General features: G+C 40.4%; 1 protein-coding gene across 2 annotated transcripts; it reads right to left on the bottom strand.

Moving 5' to 3' along the window:
• Positions 1-2,546: 2,546 nt before the first annotated feature.
• Positions 2,547-23,797, bottom strand: nova1 (NOVA alternative splicing regulator 1). Of its 2 annotated transcripts, none has more exons than XM_051893121.1 (4): positions 23,026-23,797; positions 15,706-15,849; positions 9,833-9,999; positions 2,547-8,967 (listed from the first exon to the last, which is right to left on the bottom strand). In XM_051893121.1, exons 1-4 carry the CDS (start codon positions 23,180-23,182, stop codon positions 7,948-7,950), a joined length of 1,488 nt encoding a protein of 495 aa, XP_051749081.1. In that variant the 5' UTR covers positions 23,183-23,797; the 3' UTR covers positions 2,547-7,947. The 2 variants fall into 2 exon arrangements, with proteins under 2 accessions (XP_051749081.1, XP_051749082.1); XM_051893122.1 differs by lacking the exon at positions 23,026-23,797 and adding an exon at positions 19,701-20,490.
• Between the last annotated feature and the right edge of the window lie 212 nt (positions 23,798-24,009).

Raw genomic sequence — 24,009 nt, 5'->3', positions numbered from 1 at the left:
TATATATATATATATTTGTCTGTTTGTGTGTGTGTGTGTGTGTGTGTGTGTTTGTTTGCTTTTTTAATTATTTATTTGCCTCCATATTTCATTTTCAGGGTTATGGTTGCCAGCACGTCACAAGCCATGGCTGAGCGTACAGTAAAAGATCTGTTGTTGACTCTTGCAGATGAAGTTGCCAATCAAAACGTTGACTATGACATAATTTTAATACAAGTAGAAAATATCTGGGAGATGTTGGCTGAAATCAATGCTGTCAATGACAGTAATGTTGGCTTAGGCGTGTGGAGCATTCTTGATAGATTGAGTACTATGTAGCCCAATGACCGCAGAATTTTTTTTTACCTGCGGCAACAACTTAGCCCAATTCCATGGCAAAACCGCGGACTTGGCAACACTGCTGATGACGTGTGATGTCTGCGCGAGCAGGGTGAGCGTATAAATATGTTGACAGGCAGGTATAGGACCATCGTATCATTACATTTGGACCAAATGCAATGATTGGACAAACATTTTTTGGTCCTGAGACTTCCACAGAAGATATATGTACATTTTAATATTTAGACTACTTCTATTATTGATTGCTATCAGGATGTGAAGAGAGTTTCAACCAGTATAACAAAAAGTGTTTATAAAACAAATTGCCTACCCTACCTTTAAATTCAGCTAGCTCCTTTTTGTTTGTATAGCTTGTAGTGTATCTAACCGCGTTTGCAAAACAGTAGCTTGACTGAACTGCAACTAATACAAATTGTAAGTTTGGCAAGATAGCCTACAGTTTCAAAGTAGCCTCCCCAACACTGCAGAATGTGCACAATCAGTATCTGAGATGTGTGTTCAACATAGGCCTCTATAAGCCTAATCTGGCACACTTCAATACACTTTACAATCTAGGCTATAAGCGCTGAGGTCTAGAATTAATGGCATTCTGGGAAACATTATTTTGATTAGTTGTTTACAGGCATAATCAAGGAAACATAGCACGTATGAAGATCCATACAGAACACAATTTACAGCGGTCTCACTGCCATGGCAACTGCTGGGGCAGTCGAGAACAAGTGATCACCTTAAATCCTTAACTTACGGATATCTCTTTATTGTATTAAAGATTTGGTAAAGCTCAAATAGACAAGAAAATCTAATAATAATAATAATAATAGTGAAACGGAGGGACATATTTAACTGGTTTATTTTATTATCATATTATATGTATAAAATAGAAAATCCTTTTACAAACCTCAATTTTGATATAATTTCTTTTCAATACCTTACTATATATTTACTATTCAGTGTTAGAAATGTCTAATTTCTAATAACAAGTGAGAAACAGATCTAGAAATAGTTAGGTTTGGCACTCAGGAGATGTGTGTGTGCTGAAGAGAAGCATTTGTTAGAGCAGGAAACAGGACATTTAAGGTATGGCTGTAAGTGGTATCCAAGGCAACCAGGTAGCCACTTCAGCTCAGCAGTACCAAAGATATATAAACACTTAAATCATTCACACAGTCCCTCCTGCTACTGCGTATTGCCTAAATGTATTAAACTCAGTCTTTAACAGCCATACAGTTGTTTTCTGGGCTATAATTTGTGTTAGTTCATTACATAAATGTTGTTTATGCATTTCTTATTCTTTATGAGTCTCAGACACACACACTTTTTGGCTTTTAGCGACCTAACAGCATCACAGGCAGGCGTTATGATTCATACTGATCTTGCCATTCATCATAATGACACTTCAACCACGCCGTCAAACTGCAGCACTGCAGGACCATACTGCTTCCACACAGCATCACCACTCAAACAACTGTGTGTGTGTGTGTGTTTGAGAGAGAGAGAGGGAGAGAAGAGAGCTTCAAAATCAGTTTGTGTTGGCTCTGCTGCACATGCAGTATGCTATGTGAGATTTGAATGGATAAATTACTTGTGTGTGTGCACTGTGCAATATATTGGTTAAATATACACCCATCCTTAACACCAAAGATGAATAATACTGCTACAAAAATACTATATATATATATATATATATATATATATATATAATGAAGAAATTTATCTAAATGGACAACAAATCACAATTGGTAAAACTGCAAACTGTTAGAGCAGACAACCAAAAGCATTATAAATGAAAGCAACTATAAAATCAATAAAAAAAAATAATTAAAAAAAAGTCTATTTAGAGTATAAAATTAACTTCCTATTTTCATGAAAGAAATCTTGTTGTGTGAAATGTGTGCAAGTTTTTAAAATTTAAATATGCTACTTGGTGAGTCTATTTTTCACCCATTAATTGTTCCTTTTTTACTTTAATAATATTAAGTAACAGTAAAAGGATAGTTCACCCAAAACTCTGTAACTCTGTAAACTCTGTCATACAGAAAGAAAGTCATACAGGTTTGGACTGACATGAGGCATAATTTACATTTTTGGGTGGACAATACCTTTAATGATAATACTAAATGAAATCAATGAAGGGGTACTTGAATCTGTGGAGTACCTGAGACAGAAAATGTTGGGAAACACCGTTTTAATGAATTGAGAAGACAAACTTTTCAGAGGTTTCTGCAATTTATTTTCCATTCCTCTAAACTGAACAGAACGTACAGTTTTGAAAATCAAAAATAACACCTTTCACTTTCAAAGCAGTTCAGCTTCACACAGTTGGCAATTACAATGGTAACAAGAGTGTCTGCGTGTCATTATCTAGACACTCACAAACAAACACCCATGCAAACGCTCTCACTCGCGCTCACACACACACACACACACACTGAAGGGAATGTAGTAGGAGAGACAGTGGAATGCAGGACAGATATCACACACGCTCTCCTTCTGACCTCTCCTCCCCAAAATGAACAGAAATACAAAAATAAACACACTTTAAAAAATTACAACTCATTTACAAACACCAAAAAAGGAAAAGAATAAAAACACAACAACAGGTAAAACAACAATATATCTGTCAAAGTTTTCCATGTTAAAAACAGGTTGCTTGGTTCAGTTTTGCATCCAGTAGAAGGTTACACTGTGTGTGTTTGTGATGGGACCTAATGCTCAGTAAAGTGCATTTGATGCATCAGCAGACAGGAAGAGAGAGAAATGAATTTGGGTGCTAATGTGGCTCTGGGCCTTCCTAACACTGACAGATATGATAGAGCTACATGAACTTTACAACCTCCGCCGTAAACATCACACCTAAAAGACATTTAACATTGAAATAACATTTTGTTTCAGTTTATGCAAATGTAAATACATTCATAAATTACATGTGGGGTTAGGAGAATCAAGCTGAGAAACTAGAGAAGTCTGAAACCGATGAACGCAACTCCTCGTATGAATAAACACGACCGTAGCCAAAAAACTCAACTCAAATGACGTTTCCATGCATTAGAGGCAGAGAGATGGAGTCTCACACGTAAGTACGTACACATTCCGCCGTCGTAAACTGGAATCCTCTCGCTTTTATGAATTCCTGATTGACTCCAGTTCCCATGGTTATGCTGCAGTTCTTAGGCCTTTAGAAGACCACACCCATCTGACCGAGAAAAACAGAAGCGGTACAAACCAGAGAAACACAAATGAAGTGGTAGAAAGAAAAAACGCTCCGTTTGTGACACATGCAGAAGTGTGTCTCAGAGCGACGCAAGACGTTCATCTTTTTTAAAATGTTTGTCTGTTTTGATTTCCCACCCCTCAATAATTCACTTGGATATCATGCAATAGAGACGTGCAAAAAGATAACACCTAAATCCACAAAACACACTTTCATAAATGGCTGTGTTATGAATGCGTATAACATGTGTATGCCTACTCCATGCCGACCTACAGAGACAATATGACTTAAAAGCAGTGCGGAAGCCACAGGTCAAACGAATGCACAGGATGCCTCTACTGAGGGCATTAAAACCATATGGATGCATAAAACAATTCTTCTCTTAGTCTATGCAGCTATGGGGTCAAAACAATGCTAACGTTGCGCTATGTCTTTTTTTTTTGTTTGTTTTTTTTTTTTTTTGTTCCTTCGCTGATTATCTTTTCATTGGAACTAAAAGATATTGATTAATTGGCACTTGTTCAATGCTTCTAAATAAGTTATCGATATCTAATGTTTCATCACACACCTACATGTCGAGAAGCTGTGAAGGTCTAGTTTGGCACAGGTTGACTATTATTACTGCGTCTATGTAATTAATATTGATACACCTCGTTTATACCCCTGTCAAAAAAACGAGCACAATCCTAATCAACAGACCAGACGTTTTTTTCTCAACTAAAATATTTCTGTATATTTCACTTATCAAATAGCAGCATTTTTTAATTTTTTTAAACTTACGGTATTACAAAAAAGTACATGTAAACCTATTCATTCAAAATTTGTAGTAAATCCAAAGGCTCATACAACAGACATAACAAAACACAAAACTTGACAACATGCTACAATATTGCTTCCAATAGTTCTTTACATTTTAAGTCGATCTAAAATTATCAATGACGTAGATATGGACACCAGCACTCCAAAGAGAGCAACTCTAATGCACAAACAAATTGCAAAGCTAATCTTAACCAGGCTTGATTGGCACTTTCATCATCCACACGAGTATAACGGATAATCACACACTGAAACCAACAGCGCAAGACTGCATTTAGACCACAAACTAGAGGAACTACACCAAAATACACAAAGAACATGAGACGCGACGGATTCCACAGTTTCATTTTTAAAAAAAAATGAAGGAAAAATGCAGAAATGATCTTCGATAGTTCTCAGAGAGAGGAAAGAGAACACAGAGCACAAACGATGGTGACGTCATCGTTTGAGTTTGAGGTGGCTATCACATCCATCTCCCTTAGGTTATTGTTGTTGTTTTTTTTTTGTTTGTTTGTTTTTTTTAACCAGAGTTCTTTACTCTCGGTTTACACACCTCTACGTTCTCTCAGAGCACAGATTTAAGGTAGAATACTGAATCAATCAGGCAGAGAGCACGAGAATCTAATCACATGTATTAATGTTAGACTACTGTATGTGGTGTATTAGTCCAGAGGTATGGTGTTCGCGACGCGGCAGAATACCCATCAACCCCTGTGGAGACACGCACACCCTCTGTGATAAACACACACACACACACAACACATCCGTGGCGACCGGCAGCCTGGAGGGGAAGAAAGTGAAAGGAGAGACAACAGAATGTGGGAAAAGTGGTAACAGAGCAAGACATGAGGGGGTCTAAAAAAGTGGAAGAAAAAGAGGTAGTGCAAAGACAGGGAGGACACGGAGAGAGTGAGAGACAGAATTAACCCTAATGTCATGAGCATCAACAAATTTGAACTGTTTTACTACAAATATAAATGACATCTTTGTCTGTAATCATATTACCCTCATATTGCTGCACCAAGTGCTTGTGCTTCTGAAATCAGGTACAGTTTGATCTCCAAACAGTATTGAACAACAATTTATACTTGGAGAACCTCACGGCTGGTACTGAAATACAGTAACTAGTTTGGAAGTACATTAAGTGAGCGTATGGCATGTTAAACTTTGAATGGTATTTAAACAGCAATCACGAGATATGTGGAAATGTTAATATTCCTCACAATTATGCAATGAATATAAATAGGTTACTCTCTCACCCTCTCTCTCTCCATCTCTCTCCCCCTCTCTCTCTTCCCTTCTTTTTCTACGTTTCCGCTTCGCCTCTAGCGAGTAGATTAGAGGGTTGGTAGTTGGAGGGAGATGATGAATGACTTTTAGAGTGTGTATGTAGGTCAGCAGTAGATTGGGCTGTGCAGTGTTGTTATATATAGAAGTCCAGGGTTCAAATGGAGATCTGCTAATTAATGACAGGTCTGGGCGCCGCGGGGAGAATCGGACCCTCGGCGACCTCTGCTTTTGCGAGAGAGCAAGGTAAACTACAGGTAGACGTTCCTACAGCGGAGCCTCATGGCCCGTGTTCTTGTGCTCGCTTGGTTTCATTGCTTTATTCCATCACGCCGTGTCTCAGTGGACGCACTCTCGATGGTGTGAAATATGTACAGTACATTCCATAGTTGTGATGGCGTCAGGCCGCTGGATTCACAGTGTGGTTCAGAGACGATCGCTCGCTCTGTACGGGAGCTCCTGCTCACTCTCCATGCAAGAGCCAATTGCTGGCAAGACCGAAAATGCTGTTAGCAGCAAACGTTTTGATGCAGTGTACAACTGTGGAATTAACTAATGAGTAACTATCACCACCGTTCTGTGCAACTGATGACCTGTTGATCAGTGAAAAAGGTGGAGGGCTCGTGAAACTCTCCTGCAATGCTTTAGAAATGTTGGGCAAACGGAGCTGTGCGTCTGACGCTACGGCCTGCAGTTTGGTTTCTCAAAGGAAGCAGAATTACGATCAGTTAGCCTGCAAGAGTTCACCTCGCAGTGACGCCGCTTTACAGAAGAAGGCTGAAGGTCGACAGTAGTATCCTCCGGCCTTCGAATAAGTTCAGACAGGTTACAAAAGCTGTGTGTCATTTTATTCTCTCGTTCACTACCTCAACCACACCTCTGCTGCCATCCTGCCAAACTGCGACGTGAACGAGGTGGCATCTGTAATGCACCCAAGACTTTGCTGCACTGCATACAAACTGGAAATCTTTCTCCTTCTTCGCAAACATGAGGTATGACAACCTGAGCTCCTTTCAAACGAAACAGGCACGGACATTGCCTGGCTCCTCCAATCAGAGGAAGAGGAGGAGTTAAGAGGTACATCTGTCTAAACAGGTCCAATTATTTTTCAAGTTCAGGATTCTAAGGACTTCAATTCCTTGGTAGTGTGTCCAAAGGTTTTCTGTAGTAAGAGTTAAAAGTCAGTGAGACAAAACAGACGGTTTTTAAGATCCTACTGTTGTGTCTCTGCTCTAGCAGGATCTTTTGAATATCCACTCGCCCTCAGTCTCGTGAGTAAATCGCAAAATGCCCCCTAATAATTCATGAGGGCTCTCGAGAAACTCTCCCATAAATACTAAAATCAGTAGATATGACAACAAAATCTCTTCAAATGTGTTTTCTTATAGCACCAAAGTGGGATCCTGTGACTAAACTGCACTTGTATGTACGTGTTACATTCCAGTTCTCTAATGCCGAGTATCTGAACTTTGACAAATGATGTCTGTCTCTGTCTGTCTGTGGCTGAAGATTAGCTATCTACTTTTGACAGCATCTCAATTTGATACTCTATTTACATATAAAAAACCCCAATAATATCAGGAAGTCTTTATACATTCAGGTCAACCTGGAATCACAGGTTTGTGTAAATCTAAAAGAGACTGAGTGTGAACTGACCATAATGGAGAATAATCACAGAGATATTAGTAATGTAATGCAGATCAAAAGCTTTCAGCAGGTGTTTTGGATTAAGTCTCAGTTGAAAACAATAAGGGGGATCCAAGAGTACCTATGGAAAAGTTTCACAGGTATCTTCATTTTCATTTCAGGCCTACACTTGTGGAGACTGAATTTACTGATATCAAAAGGGGGACCGCTTCAAACTCCAATTCTCCTTGCTCAGGGTGTGGATCAGGTATGAACTAAACTGTGAGGGTTTTGCAATGGAAGCCAAAAACAGAACATAGAATTCAAAAGACCCTGGCTAAGAGAGAGGAAGTGAAGTCTGAGCTCCTCCTCCTCTGAGTGCCTCAGGGCACAATACTCTGACCTACACAACGTAACAACTTTAAAAATACAGCAGAATTTCAATCACAAAATATCATATTTCTTCCCAAACAGGTTATCTATCCACAGTTCCATCAGATCTTTTTTTCATTTGTTTTGTAATTGTCCTTATTTTGTGTTTAAATATTTGGACATGTTTCTTGCTCCAACCCATCTCGTTTTTCCATTGATTTAATTCATTCAGTCATCTATCAATTCTCTCTGGTTTCCTTCGCTTTCGTTGTTCCCCTCCCCGCTCCTGTCCATCCCTAGCCCACCTTCTGAGGGTTTGTGGCACGGACGCCTTGCTCGTACGTGATTCGCTGGCTGATGAGATACTGGGCGGCCTGCGTCGCTGCCGGCGACCCCGTAATGGTCACCTTGCGATTGCGTGTGCCTGGAATGAACTCTCCCTTTTTGGAGATCTGAATTCGAGCGCCCGTCAGCTCTTGATACTCCACCAGAGTCTTGCCGCCTTTTCCCAAGATGGCACCGACCAAGTTCTCTGGCACAGCGATCTCCACCACCTCTTTTCCACCTTCTGCCAGCTTCTCTGTGCCCAGCAGAGACGATGCCACCAGCGGTGATGAGGGATTAAGGTACCCATTAGAAGCCCCTGTGGCAGCTGCTAGAGAGCCCAGCGAGAAGCCCCCTAAACTAGGTGCGGCAGGGTGACCGCCCCCTCCAGAGGCCTCGCTGGCATATGTAGCAAGCAGATTGGCAGCTGCTGCAGCCGCTGGATTGGCGCTAGCCGCAACGGCAGCGAGCACCCCAGATGCGGCGGCCGGGTTAAGGCCAAGCCCCAGTGTATTGGTATTGTAGCCATAACTGGCCAGAGTGTTCAGGGCAGACGTAATGGCAAGCAGATCATTACCGGAAAGACTTGACATGGCCGTAGGGAACCCACCCATGCCTGCAAGACCCGCCTGGCCAAGGAGTGTGGAAGCTGTAGCTGCTGCGGCGGCATTGGGTAACACCTCTGTAGAGTTGGCGAAGGGAGATCCTGTCGGGTTGGAGTTGGCCACGGGGCCGGTGATGTTGGAGTAACTGATATTCAGACAGCTGCTGCTCTGTGGGTCCTCCTGGATCTTCTGGACAATGATCTCAACTGCCTTGCGGTTCTGCTCCGGCTCCCCGCTCACCGTCACAACGCGCTCCTGCAGATTGATGCCCTCAGGCTTCTGAGAAAGCTGTACCCAGGCTCCTGACTGCTCCATCACAGCCTTAACTGTTGCCCCACCCTTACCGATGATGAGTCCTGCTGTGCTGTTGGGCACGATCAGTTTAGCCTGTGGAGGAGGGGAAGTGTCACTTTGATTGAGGAACAGAATTACATGCATGAGACTGCACACAGCCCCAAAAATAGATGCTGCAATAAGCTCAAATGCGTCTGTGCTGGTTATGTAGATATTTGTTTTCTGTCCACACTTACACAGTAAAACATGTTTGCATATGTTTAAAGAGAGTTGCAGCTACAATATGTAACCCTAAATGCACGTATACTTTTAAGGGTGTATAATAGTGTATGTGTGTGTGTGACTGTGTAAGGTCTGGCTCTTAAGTCAGTGCTTATTTCAGCCATTTGTTGATCCCTGGTCTTACATTGCAGCTGCTCTCTCTCACTCCCTCTCTGTTTCTCATTCTGCAAAGATCAAGCAGGTAAAAATAACCCACTGCTCTCACACTTTGCTGCCCCTCTCAGCCACTCTTTCCCTGGGGAACAACCACCAGCCTGCCCTGCCCTCTGCCTCCTCTGGGCTGGTATATTTTCCTGTCTTCAGTGTTGCTTATCACTGTCAGATAGCTGACAGTAAGTACATTTGCACTTTAGAAATTGATTTCTAGTCAGACTAAAACAATATTTCACCTTTTAAAATGTCATGTAAATGCTCTTGTACACATCCAAACTGCTTGAGTAATTATAACTGCACATGTAAAAAGTACTCAGTGTCTTTGCTGTCATTCCATAAGCAAACTAATCACAATATTACAAATACTATGATCTAAGCTGTGGTTCGGGTAATAACTGATTTACATGTTTAATTCCTAAACTGCAAAGTCTGATATGTTTAACTCTTCATCACCCATTTAATAACTAGGAACTTCGGTTTGGATTTGGTGTGGTGTAGTAGTAGAGCAACTTCCCAAACGAACCTGTTTAACACGGTCAGGGTTAACAGTAGTCTGGGGCTGGAGAATGCTGACTGGTTCGGTCTTCTGACTGCTCTGAGGCATCTCACGAACTTTTTCAGCGATGAAGTTATGTACTCCATTCAGAGCTTCCACTGTACCCTGAATCAAACAAACACGCTCTGTTGTACCTGATCAAACACACACACAAAAAAAACATAACGTTAGAATATAGACAAAATGCACATGTAAAATGAAATTAAGGCTGGGTATTAACTCAGATTTCACGACTCGATTTCAATTCACAAGCTTGCAGTTCAATTTGATTTCGATTCATATCAGGTATAGTACATTGGAAATTTTCAATGTGTTAGTGTTTCACAACTGGTGGGTCACAACCCAATGTAAATTCACACCTGTACAGTAGAGGGCCTATCTCAAACAAACCTTTCAGCTGTGCTGCCATTCTGGACTGAAGAAGAATAGGATGCAAGAGAATAGAGTTCAACACTAATTCTTCAGCAAGAAAAAAAAAAAAAAAAAAAAAAAGAAACAAATTTGATATTTAACTAAAGTCATTTTTGCTTATTACTATGGTTGAATTGCATCATCGAAGGTCAGCAGCAAAGACATTGGTTAATAAAGTAAGATTAAATACATAAAGTATGTGTGTTATTTAATTATTGCAAGATTTGCATAATATTCTGAGTTTGCATTTCACTGTTTATTTATTTTGAGAAATACTAATCTGTTTTTGTCTAAGTGAGATGAGTAAATGCATGCTCACATTTAGTCTCTCTCTTTAATAACCATCATGTTTACACAGCGCACACAACACCTCTACACCTTACTCCCGTTTTCTGTCAACATGTTGACAGGAAAGATGTCAGTCAATAAATGGGAAAACAAAGTAACTTGCATTACTTATTTGAAAAAGTAACTAGTTACTAGTTACTTGGAAAAAGTAATCTGATTACGTAACTCACGTTACCCCCAACACTGGTCATGATATTGTTAAAAAGTACCAGTGAATTGCGTAACTGTTAATAACGTAATGTAACGTTGTGTGATCTGGTACGTTATGTGTTAGCTGGGAAAGAATTTGCATGCAGGTATGATTTTCATTCTATTCATCAGGATCTACGTCCATATATTTTATTAACAGTTCATGTTAGTATTGTGTATTTACCATAGTAACTGTACTTTCACTTATTTTGTTATTTTCTATATTTTTAATGACTGTGGTGGCTCATACCAACTTTACTGTATTAACTAAACCTAGTCAGGGACTGCTATTTAATAGCTTTACCTTATACTGTTCATTCATCAGTGTTAGTGATATTCTTACAGTTTACTGTACTTGTCTGTGAATAGCTATGTTTTCATTCATTAAACACACCCGTTACAACTAAGTACTTGTGTGTGTCAACCATTTAGTGAAATAAATTTGCTTGTGTTTTTAAAAGCAAATTTATTTTAATTTGTATAATTATAATATACATGGTTCTCAAATTTGACTAAATTCCTAATATATATAATATATATATATATATATGTGTGTGTTTGTGTCCTTTCTTAATGACCACGGGAAAATGAGGGTCTTATGGTCAAACCAGTTGACAGTTGAGAACCACTGCTGTAAACTATAGCTGGTACATTTCTAATATTGAAGGTTAAAATTAACTGATTTGTATAAAAAACAAATTACACACAAGGAAGTTTTTATAATAATACATTTATAACACTAATTTTATAATTACATATGTTTCTACTCCAATTAGTTCTTTGAAATATAAATATTTAAATGATGGCTGTCATAATTGTTTTCATGCCAGGATTTATTCAAACATAGACCTACTATTAAATACTGAAGAACAGTAAAAAAAAAAAATATATATATATATATATATAATGAATATGTAATAAAGTGTATATATTTATCAAAATGCTCCTCTCTTATTTTTCTAGTTGACTACATATTCTGACTACATTTTCTACTTTTCTGAGGTAAATGTGACGTTATGTGACATTGTTTATAAGCTGTTTTATTAACATCTTTCCACAGTTGAAACACTGATTGAGTGATTACATCAGAGATGATAAGGATTACGGTAAGTGGTACTGTATCTTTCAACGTACCTTTTAATGTTCATTTATGTTTATTTGGTTCTGTACCTACTAGAAAAGAGGAAAAGATGATCGGTTCATGTGCCGCTTGATCTGAAGGGGCAACAGCAATCTGTCACGCCATATTAAAGAGCACCAAAATGGTATTTATTGTTTGAATTTCACAATAAAATGGAGAGAATCTGAAATCTAAGACTTTGCTTCATATCAAAATTAAAAAAGCACAACGCTTATAGCGACTTATTGGATGAGAGGCAACGCTACAAAGTTCTTCATCAACTGAAAACAGCATAGTAAAAAATCTATTCTTCTTAAGAATCGATGTCTGTTCATAAGGAGAATCAATTAAAAACGAGAAATCAATATTTTTACCCAGCTGTAGAAATTATGTATAATATATCAATATATATGTTTAGTACCACTACACTACCATTAAAAATTGGGGTCAGTAAGATTTTCTGATGTTTTTGACAGAAACTTCTTACTCAGTAAGGCTGCATTTATTTGATCAGAAATAGAGTAAAACAGTATAGTGAAATAGCATTGTGAAATATTGTTACAATTAAAAAAAAAAAAACTGTTTTCTATTCTTATATTTTAAAATGTAATTTATTCCTGTTGTGGCAAAGCTGATTTTTCTTCATCCATTACTCCAGTCTTCAGTGTCAAATGATGAATATGCTGATTCTTATTATCAGTGTTGAAAACAGTTGTGCTGCTTAATATTTTTGTGGAAACCATGAAGCTTTTTTGGGATTCTTTGATGAATAGAAACTTTAAAAGCATTTGTTTGAAACAAATCTTTTGTAACTTACTGACACCAAATTTTTGAACGATAGTGTATCAAATATGGACATACAGTATATCAATACAGTACAAAAAAATATGTTAGCAAAGCTTAACATAAATCAAGTAAATAATGGCATACAGATACATTGCTGTGTTTAAATTACATTTGTGTACTTGGCTTGCACTGCATTCAAGCCAAGATGTACATTTGATCAGTTTCCTGGGAGCTTAACCAATGACCTTGGAGTTGCAAGCGCCACCATGCTGTATTGTTTGAACTATATTTTATAAGGTCATGGAAACACATGTTACATTTTCAAAGAAGCAATTTCACCTTTCAGTATAAATGCATCTATAAGAAAGAATGATAAGGGCTGTTGTAACACAGGGGAAAAAGACAGATGAACATATGGCTGCATGATGTAATTCATTCCGAATGCATCAAATTCTGAACCTGTCCTCTCTAACCACATCACTCCTGTGGGACACACCACACAAATGTGCAGGACACACATCCAATCTCCTAATCTCTGGCATCTCACTGCCCTGAAGTGCATGGACTGTCTGAAATACTGTTGTAACTGTGAGAAACCAAAGAGCTCACGTTGGACAGGACCCTGTTCACCATGACCAGAGAGATGAGTTATTGTTACACAATCGTCTGTGTATTGTGTCAACCTGAATTCAAGTTTGGATTTGTTCAGTCTTGCGGTGGAAAGTATCATTCAATGTCCTAAATATACTGTCATGATCATCTTCTATTTTTTTGGACGGAGAGAGATGTGGGAAGCGGGGGCATATGGTTGTTGGTAGTGTGTGTTTGTTTCCGGGCAACAGTGCAGCGATATTGCCTTGCATGTGTGTGTGTGTGTGTGTGTGTGTGTGTGTGTGTGTGTGTGTGTGAGAGACAGAGAGAGAGAGAGAGAGAGAGAGAGAGAGAAAGAGAGCTCCAACACACATGCATACCCAACCAAGTGTTTGTTCCTCGGCTGTGATGTTTCACAGACTATTCATATCTGAAGCACAGCACAACACAACCAGTTTCAACATTCGCGCTTCAAGATTTTGAAGGCTTACAAATAAAACATGCTCCAATAAAGCACGCACTAGTGTCTGTGTGCGCAGTGTTCATTTCAGTCTTGCCCTCTTTGATGAGGTGTGGTTTGTGGTAAGAGACTGCAGGTAAATGAGTTTTAAGAAAAGACTGAATTGTAATTTACATGTGTGACAGACTACAATGTGTGTGTTAAAGCACTGCTGGCTGGAGTAAAACCGCTCAGCTGTAGGTGAATTCTTTTTATAGCTCTCTTGCGAGCCAGAGAGAGTTTAAATGTTTCCCTTTCAATGTCTCATAAGATAAATGAGGTCTGGAAGAGAAGCTGCTATTATATCAGAGACCAGAATGATTGAGGATGTGCTGGTGTTTGTGCCAGAGCAGCACTACTTCTTGTACTCAGGGTTTGGCAAAATTCAGAATTTTATGAATTAGCTCAGTTTAAATGCATGTGTTGGAATTTGAATTGAATTGGTCACATCACACAGGAAGTTGAATTGGAAATTGAATTGGAATAACAGAAGAGAAATTTATTATGAATTTTGATGAAATCAAATATCCATCCATCCATCCATGGAGTATGAACTTTCAAACTTCAAAGGTTAAAAAAAAAACAAAAAAAATTTTTGAACTTTGCTTTTTCTATTTAATATATATAATCAGAGTTATATTAATTTCTTTGAATTTAAGATTCACTTCAGGAATTGAAATTGAACAAAGTCATTCTCATTTAAATTCTGATTGGTGAATAACCCTGGTTGTATCATATATTATATTGTGTGGTGCTATGACATTGTGCTGTTAGAATAAACACAGGGAAAATAAATGATTTGAAATTTGGAAAATAAATATTTTGAATGAATATGAATTTGCAGGATAAAAAAAAAACTATGCAAAAGCAAGTGAGAAGGCAAATGAGAGCGAGATTGTGTGTTTGTGTGTGTTAGTAGAAGGGTGAAAGGCAGAACAGGTGGTCTCAGGATAGTTTTAGTTGTAACGGGTGTGTTTAATGAATGAAAACATAGCTATTCACAGACAAATTATGCTCACAATATTCAGCTGTACGCTTCACAGCTGCGACACACACACACACACACTTTCTCACATATTTCCTCTCCCTATGGGCACATTTTCCACTGTCATTCTCTGCCGTTTTTATTTTTCACGCTACAACATAAAGCAGCTTCTTAATGACACATGGTGGAAAAGATACTATAGTCAATGACACAAACAGGCCAACATCTGTAAACATCCTCGTACACATAAATCTACCTCCATCAGACCTTCTGCATAACATTCAGAACACTTACAAGCTTGCCGTTTTCTACAATTCTAGAAATTTCAATCTACTGGTGTTAAAAAAAACTGTTTATCAGTGAGAGTAAGGATTGTTTATTATAAAAAATGCACAACTTGTATCCTTCATTCATAAAAATAAATACTCCAATTAATACCAAAAATGTTTTTAAAGCTTGATGCCATAGAATAACTTTAAGAACTTCTTATTCTCTAGTTCACTAGAAAACCATCCATGTGCTTGTGTTTTAAAGAACCCAAAAACCAATGTACTGATCTGAAGAACCCATCATATGACATCAAAAAAATGTGTCTCCAAGAATCCTATACAGTGAAAAATAGTTACTGATAAGGAGAAGAAAAAAAACATTGAAGGATTTTTATTTTCAAGAGTGTTTAGCCTGAACGAGAGTTATGCATGGCACCATTAACTCCACCATCTGTTGCACAGTAAATAAAATGATTTAACTGTGAGGATTTATAACACAGATCTAATAACATAAATTATAAATAGATGAAGAACTGAAACAGACAGAGAACGGTTTTATTTAAAATTAAAAAGGTATGTGCTAAGCTCTGAAAAAAGTAATGTTGATCATCATTAAAGCCAGACAGAAGATGTGATGCATACCTGGGTAGAAGTCTTTAGATTTGGACAGTTTGATGGTGGCTCCAGTCTCTTTCTGAAGCTGGACAATGGTTTGACCCCCTTTACCGATGATTGAACCAGCAGCATAGCTGGGAATCAACACCTTCAGGAAATATTCACCCTCCTCTGCACACACACACACACACACACACACAGACAAAAACAAAGTTAGAGATAAAGGGGGGTGGGGGGGGGAGGATGTAAATTAACAGCATCACTGTATGTTTAATAGTAAAATAATATATAATAGTACAATAATAATAATAATAATAATAATAATAATATTTTTGTTTAAAATATCATGTGTCTTTTTGTTGTATCATATGTCAATCTGTAGTCATGTTTAATTCAGAGGATTTTTGGGATGCGTTACACATTTCTGTAAAACTGTAGTAAGATTATATAACAGTTTGAAAACCTCATGAAGCCAAACAGAGACCACATGAGTGCACCTCACTACGACTTCTCCTTTTCAAACAATATACAAACTAAACATGAAGATAGACGCGTCTGTTGCTTATGTTCACTTCCCCTCCTTTTCCATTTATATTTCTTTCTTCACTTTTTCTCACTCTCTTTCTCTCCCTGATGAGTTCCTACTGATTCTGCCTCTGTCCCACTTTTTCCCCATGCAGAGATAAAGTGACCTGCTTTGGGTTGGTAGAGGTCTAAATTTAACCAAACTATCTCTGTGTTTTGTGTCCTTCACTATCTTTTTCGCCATCTCTCTCTCTCACACACACATACATACAAAGGGTCGGACAGCCGACAAACAGCTCAGATACTCAGCATGGCGGTTCTGTGTGACAGTCAGAAGTTGAGGTTTAAGTGAGAGTATGTGGCGGGTGGTGTGTAGGCAGTAGCACTTCACTATACTGAGGCCGTGGGCTTGTGGGTAATTGCCTGGAAGGCTGTTTAGGCAGGAGCATATGGATGCTAAATCCTCAGATTTGTCCAGAAGAACCCAGCCAACAGCGCATAAGTCACTCAGAGGTTCCCGGGGGGACAAGGCTTCCCTCTCCCACCACAATATTACACATCCTAAACACAACATATGGCCCAGAGTCCATTGCTAAAGCAAGGGAAGTACCAGAAGGTGATTACAACACATCAAAAAATAAATAAATAAAAAAAATACACAAGAGTCATCAAACTCCCTTTGCATTAAACATGCAAATATATTCCATCATGACATCACAATGACATTTTTAATCGCTCATGTCATGTTGAATACTCGATATACCGTTCTAAATGTTATTGTTGGCACAGCTAAAATAATTCAATAACTATTTTAATTTGATTTGTAGCAGAGATGGTATTTAAGGTAATTTTTATTAATGTATTGTGTGACAAAATGGAAGCAGATACAAAAGTACATTGTGTTTGTGTACTATATCAGTGTCTTTCAGAGACTGTAGTAAATCCGAAAGATAAGATGGGTTTCGCAGACTCAAATGCCCCCAATCTCCAGCAGCTGACCCTTTACCACTGCAGAGAGAAGGAGAGAGAGTCAGAGATACAAGGAGAGAGAGAGAGACTGCAGAATAAGAGCAAACACGCTAATAATAAATGAAAAACATGCAAAGAATGAGAAAAGATATAGAAGGAGCAGCTGGGATGCAAAAGATTTGTTAGCAATAAAGAAAGGAATATTCTACCGAAAGGAAAAGGCCATTCCAGGGAGTGGTAGAGGAAAAAAGCAACTAGGAGGGGAGAGGACAGATGAGGAGAAGAGGAGAGGGGAGGGGCGGCAGGGAGAAGGTGAAAATATTATGGTCTCTAAGCAACTCTGATTGACTCTCCTATGGGAATGCTTGATACATTCTAAATCACACCAAAGTCCGCTACATGGCATACACGTCACCGCTTTCACCTGTACACTAATGTTGGCGTGAAGCATTTGTGCAGTTCTTCCAGAAATGCAGCACACACTCTCTCACAACTGGAAGGCCAGTCTGGTCGATATGTGATCAATCGTCCTATCCAGACAATCCCATTAATACCAGAAAATCTGGGAATCTGGGAAATCCAATGAAATGTAATTGTCAGCCCAGGCATATATAATCAAGCCACGAGTGGGAGGGCCAGTTAGTAGATGGCACCAGGATCAAAGCAAACATTAGCTTCAGTTGTAATACATTATCTAGTCTAACAGGGAGATGAAAGAAAGAAAGAAAGAAAGAAAGAAAGAAAAAAGAAAGAAAAAAAAGAAAGAAGCTCACATGCAGTAAGTCGCTTAAGCGCAGCTGAACGTGCAATGCACAGTTAGAAAGATACCCGAGCAGAATTTAAATTGAAAAGACAATTCGAGAAAAACACAGAGCGACCCAATCACTCACATCCTATAGAAATGCATGAAAAAGGAAAATAAAAACTGCATTCCTGTCTCACTTATACAGATCAAAAAGCTGCAGCATTGCTATTCTTTTGTTCATCCCTCTCTTTTTTCCCTATCTCTCTCTGACTGACTGACTTTGCTCTGTGCTCAGTCACTTTAGAGAAAATAATTTGTTAAATGAATATGAGCAAATGTCAGAGGGTGAGAGATTTTTTTATTCTCTGCACTGACACTGACATCAGGGTTTCTCTATAAAACACATGCAGCGTCCGACATATACTTCATCTTGTGACGACGTCATACACAAATGCTCACACAAGGACACCAGCTCCCTTCGTAGGGCCCTCGAGAGGGGCTAGTGGACATGATTGAGATCTGGATAGAGCAGTGCAGAGCGGTTCAATCTGTACCTGTCCTCTGCAGCGCTCCAGGTGCGCAGTGGGATATGCATTACATCATTGCCTCATCCGACTCAATGCTCTCTGCCACACACACACACACACATGACTGACAGGTAATGATAGGATTCCAGTCCATGATGTTCGCTGCAACCAAGCAAACACACACACACTCACACACACACACAGCTGGGCAGATCCCGATCTTATCAATGACCGGTCTGTTGAACGGGAGGGTGCGAGTGTGAATGGAATGAATGCAGACACTGTTAGAGGGACTGTTTAATGAGGGCACTTTGCAGTGAACGGAGGAAGAGGACAGGACGCAGTGGACACAAGCTCAGGAATCCATGATGGAGGTTTTTGAAGAGTGCAGCCGGAGGGGAGATAAGAAAAGAGTGAGTGCGTTCATACGAACGGAAAGGATATAGAAAGGGCAATCAGAGCTTTCGCAATCACTGAAGTACGTCGCACCAGCACGCCACAGCGTCGCAGGAAAGCGAACCCCCGGAAGCCGTTGTTTTTTAAAGAGCGGCAGTGTCGGCGTGAGGACCGTTTGACCTTGGCCGGCGAAGAACGAAACTTCACTCTCTTCATCGCGACCGCCTCACAGTTGTTTCCAAGATGACTTGGAGGTGACATTCTGAAGGCACAAAGAGCCAATGGAAAGGTCTGCTGTCGCTTACCTGTTGTTAAAAGGAAAACCTAGAGCACATTCTCATGCAGCAGTGATTTGAGAATGACGAGAGCTTTGGGAGCGCTCCTCACCCGTGCGCTCCTGCTTGCGGTGATGATGTAAGGAAAGCTGGTGTAACAGGTTTTCAGCAGTGAGTGTCTGAGTAAATAATACAATCTGTTGCTGCTGTTTGCCAGTGAGCCATACTTACACAGCCGCTAACACAGTCAGACGGTTACGGACTCAAACCTATGATTACACACAGCACATAGAGTGTGAACAGAGTGTCATGCAAACACACAGAGGGAGTGGGTCAAGAGGGATTGCATTGTTAAAACCCCCCCACCCCCAAGCAACACACACACACTCTGCATGTGAAAAGGAGGGCCTGTCCTAGGCACACTGCAAGGACAAGCAAGCCTCTCCTTCCCACAGAATGAATGAAGAGACGCGGACGAAGGACGGGAGAAGAAAGGGCGAAAGAACAAAAGACGCAAAGCGAAACGGTCAACTCATCCGCACACGCGCATTCAACAAGTCAACAAAAGGGGACCGAATTTCTTACCCATTCTGCTGTAGCGTGCTGGAGGTGGGGTTCAGATAGCCATGGACGCCGTGAGGCTGGACCTGTGAGCGATGCCCGATTGCAGGCTGATCATAGAAGCTCTGCCGCCGTCAAGGAATGTGGCCAGTCAACCTTTTTCCCCAGGTTCGTATCCGAGAGGGGGACAACGTCAGCGCATCCTCCCCTCCATACCCGCAGTCAGCCCCCGTCTCTCTCTTGCTCTCTCTCCCTCAATTTCCCTCTCTCTCTTTCTCTGATTGTGTGTGATGGCAATGCAATTGCTATGTGCCGTGTGTGTATGTGTGTGCTGTGTGTGTATGTGTATGTGAGTGAGTGTTTGAAGCAGAGAGGTTTGGTATTGTTCAGGCAGAGGCGGACTGACGGGGGGAATCTTCCTACTGCATCACCCTCTGCTTTCCTTCTCATCCATATTCAGCGAGAGCTCCAGCCCTGTGCTGCATTCTACAGAGAGGCACCTAGCGTGTCCAATCACCCCGCACCCCTCCCCAGCGTCACACACACACACACACGCGCACACATACACACCAAGGCTTTCTTTCTCGTCGCCCCCCCACCACCACTTTGACGCAGCACTATAAAAGACGTAGCGCCTCGCTCACGTTTGGGTGAAATATGAAAAGGTAGGATGGAGGGAGGTTGCGGAGGGAGAGAAAGAGGAAACGAAAAAGAAAGAGTAAAAGAAAGTGCGAGGGAGTGACCTTGCGTGAGCGGAGAGGAGGTATAGAGCGAAAGCGGGGAGGCAGTGGGCTCCTTGGACGGCCATGTTGGAAACACAGCGAGAGAGAGAGAGAGAGAGATTTTTGAAAATGGCAGAAAGGATCTGCCGCAGAGCGCCAAGGGGCCGGCCAACTAAATTACTGCCTATAAATCCAGCGACGCTATACCCAACCAGCGCGAGCGTGCAGGTGCGCGCACACGCGGCGGGGGGAGGGTGTCTGAGCTCAGTCCCAGGGTCATACTTCATTTGCATAGTAGCTTTTTCAGCTGAGCTTGATAAATTCCCTACATATCCATACTAGGTATATCGACATGCTCTGCTGGGTGTCAGAGATGCAGCATGCAGAAGTATAGATGCATGCTGATCACGTTCAACACATCCACTGGACATTCTAGAATACATGAGCCCTCTCTCTCTCTAGCCCCTCCTTTCCCCACCACCTGCCCAATTCACAGTCAACTCACGTCACCACACACTGCAAGGGCACCTGTGTCCTTCTCTCGGCTTGCTCTCACTCTCTCTCGCTCGCACCTTTTGATCTAATACCGAACCGCACAAAAACACACCAACGTAAATAGCTCTGCCAAAAACTCCATTAGCAACATTAACATGCCATTTCAATTGCGACTGGTAAGAGGCCACACACACTCTAACTGTGTGTGCACTGGTGAAATTAGCATCAGCAATCAATGGCTGTTTACAAAAGGGAGGGCATAAAGAAGATCTCAATCACTGACCGTCCTCTTCGTCGCTCTCTTCAGGTCAAAGGTCACGTAAGGGGGAAGGGTGCGTCCATTGATAGGATTATGTTTTAATTAACAATGCCAGATAGGTGGACAGAATTAACGATGGTCTGAACTGCCAGTGAACAATGAGATAACTAACTTACGGACAAAAAAGACTGTGCTTAATGAGATGCTTTGGCAAAAGCTGTCAAACACACTAGTCAAAAATGTTCAAATTTGCCACTGTCTTTTCTATAATTTCTACTCAATCGAGTTTTAGCTCAATTTTCTGCATCAGTTGTAGTTCATTGAAGTAAAAAAAAAAAAAAAAATGCAATGAACTTAACTATGATTTCAATTTCATTAAAGTTTTTAATTTTTGTGTTTTACAGTGCACAATAGGCCTTCAGCTTGCTATCCTTCAGTTTATTATTTTGTATTAATACAATGAAGGCTTAGAAGATTATAACATTATCCTGTACAGTCCGTATTGAAAATATAGGACCAGTTTTTAATAATTTGTAAATCAATGTATATCACATTATTTAACATAATAACAATGATGATAATAAACTGCGTAAAATTATAAAATAAAATGTAAAAAGTAAAAAATAATACAGTTAATTGTGCCATTGTTTTCCTATGAATCATATTGTCACTACGCAAAGTCAGAATAAAAATCAAATATCAATATAGGCTAAATTATTCACACAAATAGTAAGTACTAATCATCAAATTAATAACTTGTGTCTACTGTCTATCTATAGTTTAGTTGTGTGTATAAAAGATTCAGAAGTCGTTTTCTCAACTAATTCAACTTATAAACCCTTCATAACAAACTTTACTCGCCTCATTAGCTCCGAACACCGAAAACCATTAGCTGTGCATAATCTGTGACATAAACGGCAGAGTGTGTGTGTGTGTGTGTGTGTGTGTGTGTGTGACCCTACACTGTAACGCGGGGTGATGTTCGTTAAAACACTCGCTGGACAGCTGCACCGGCTCTCCACAGCGGGAACTGCCGCCCCGTGAGCTAAACTCACAAAAATGTTCACACACAACGTTACTGAGATTTTTTTTTTCGCTTCCTTCAAATCCAACATGTCCAAACACTTACTTATAGAGTAAAAAGCGCTCTAGAATAGAATTGTGTTTATCACGTGACCTTTACAGCTATTAAAGACCAATGACTCGGACCACCGTCTTAAGAAATATGAATCAGAACCTAAATATTCTAAGAAAAATCCAACCTAGAAACTGAGCATACTTGTAAATTATGTCTAAGATGCTTCAAGAAATGAATAACTGTTCTGTTATGCTCACAAGTGATTTACATTATCAGCAAAACCTAAAGGAAACTTTTCTAAATCAAAATGGACCCTAATGCTCTTTTGAATATGTATTAAGCGCTTCAAACTAAGCTATAGAGGGGAATTCAATCTTTTGTTTCCAATGGAGTCTGTTACTCCATATGAATAGGGATTAAACTACAGCAGCATGTGCGCTTTCTCCCTTTCATTCATTTTCTGCTCAATTTAGCTTCAGTCCCAGCTACACCCCACCGGGTCATACAGGGTCAGATAGGACAAACCCCTTTTAATTGTAGTATTAATTATTTGGAGCGCTACTGTGACATTTAATTTCACATGTGCTTAAAACAGCCTCTTACGAATTAAAAAACAAGGACAATTCTTACCACCTGAACTCCCATAGTTAAAGAGCAGTTATTTAGAAAAGAAAATGTAAAACTGGACTCGGCACGCGACTCAAGCAGACTCGAGTGTCTCGTTTGACATGACTTATCTAGAGCAGCAGGCCCGAGAGCTGCCTGAACACCCGCGAACTGTCGATCGGATCTTACCTCCGGTGTTGGAGCGCTTGGTGCTGCTCGCCTCGGTCGGTGTTTCCAGGGGTCTCTTTCGGGAATCGGAGAGATCCTGGTCCATGTGTGGCGACTGTGAAAGGTGCTGAGGACTGGAGAAGATCCCGTTCTGCTGAACTGCCCCGCCAGCCATCATTTTGTCACCGGCTGGAGTTTACACCGCGTTAGCGCACCGAAACCCGTTAGAAAGCATATAAAAATCAGTCAGCGTCTCCCCTCCGAGCTGTCCGTACGTGTATTGGTGCCTTAAATGTCATAAAAATGCCATGCTGCGGGGTCGCTGCGTGCGTCCGTTTCTGCCGCGCTGTCCACTATTTCCCGTTGGGAGAAGAGGCGCATTAAAGCTCTAAATATAAAAATCAATTCACTGAAGTCTATTCATTAGCGCGCACCCGACACTTGAGACGTCTGTGTTTAACGAGCCCTCACGCACACGCGCAGCGCCCTCTCCAAAAAGATTCTCGCGACCATTGCCTCGCGCTGACAAACTACTAAAAGATAAACAAGTGAAGATTCAAGCTCAAAACAAAAAGACAGTTAAAACGTCGTTGTCGCTCGCCTTTTTCCGGTCTCAGTGCAGCGGAGCCTGATTTTGGAAGGAGTGAGTGAGTGTATTGCTGTTGACGGTGTCAGTCCGTTTGTTTTGGAGTGTAAAAGAGAAGATTTTGTTTCAGAGATGCGAGAGTCTTGGCCAGCGCGCGGCGGCGGCTGCTCGGGTGACAAGAGCTCTCGCGCAGCATCCCTGGACCAATTGTGAGCCAGAGCGCGAGAGTCCACCTGACGTCACGGGCCGCATCCTCCAAAAGAGTTTTTCAACGGCAGCAAGTTTCAGAGTACAGACTCACTTCTAGTTTAACAACTTGCCATTTAACTATAACTATCCAATTATAATTGCGAATATAATAGCAGGATGTTACATATGGGGATTATTAAATAATACGTTACTTTCAAAGTGCTACAATG

Source organism: Ctenopharyngodon idella, chromosome 5, assembly GCF_019924925.1.
Source record: "Ctenopharyngodon idella isolate HZGC_01 chromosome 5, HZGC01, whole genome shotgun sequence".
In the NCBI taxonomy this organism is placed as follows: domain Eukaryota; kingdom Metazoa; phylum Chordata; class Actinopteri; order Cypriniformes; family Xenocyprididae; genus Ctenopharyngodon; species Ctenopharyngodon idella.
Note: the sequence above shows the minus strand (reverse complement) of the source record. Positions and strands in the feature narration are given on the sequence as shown.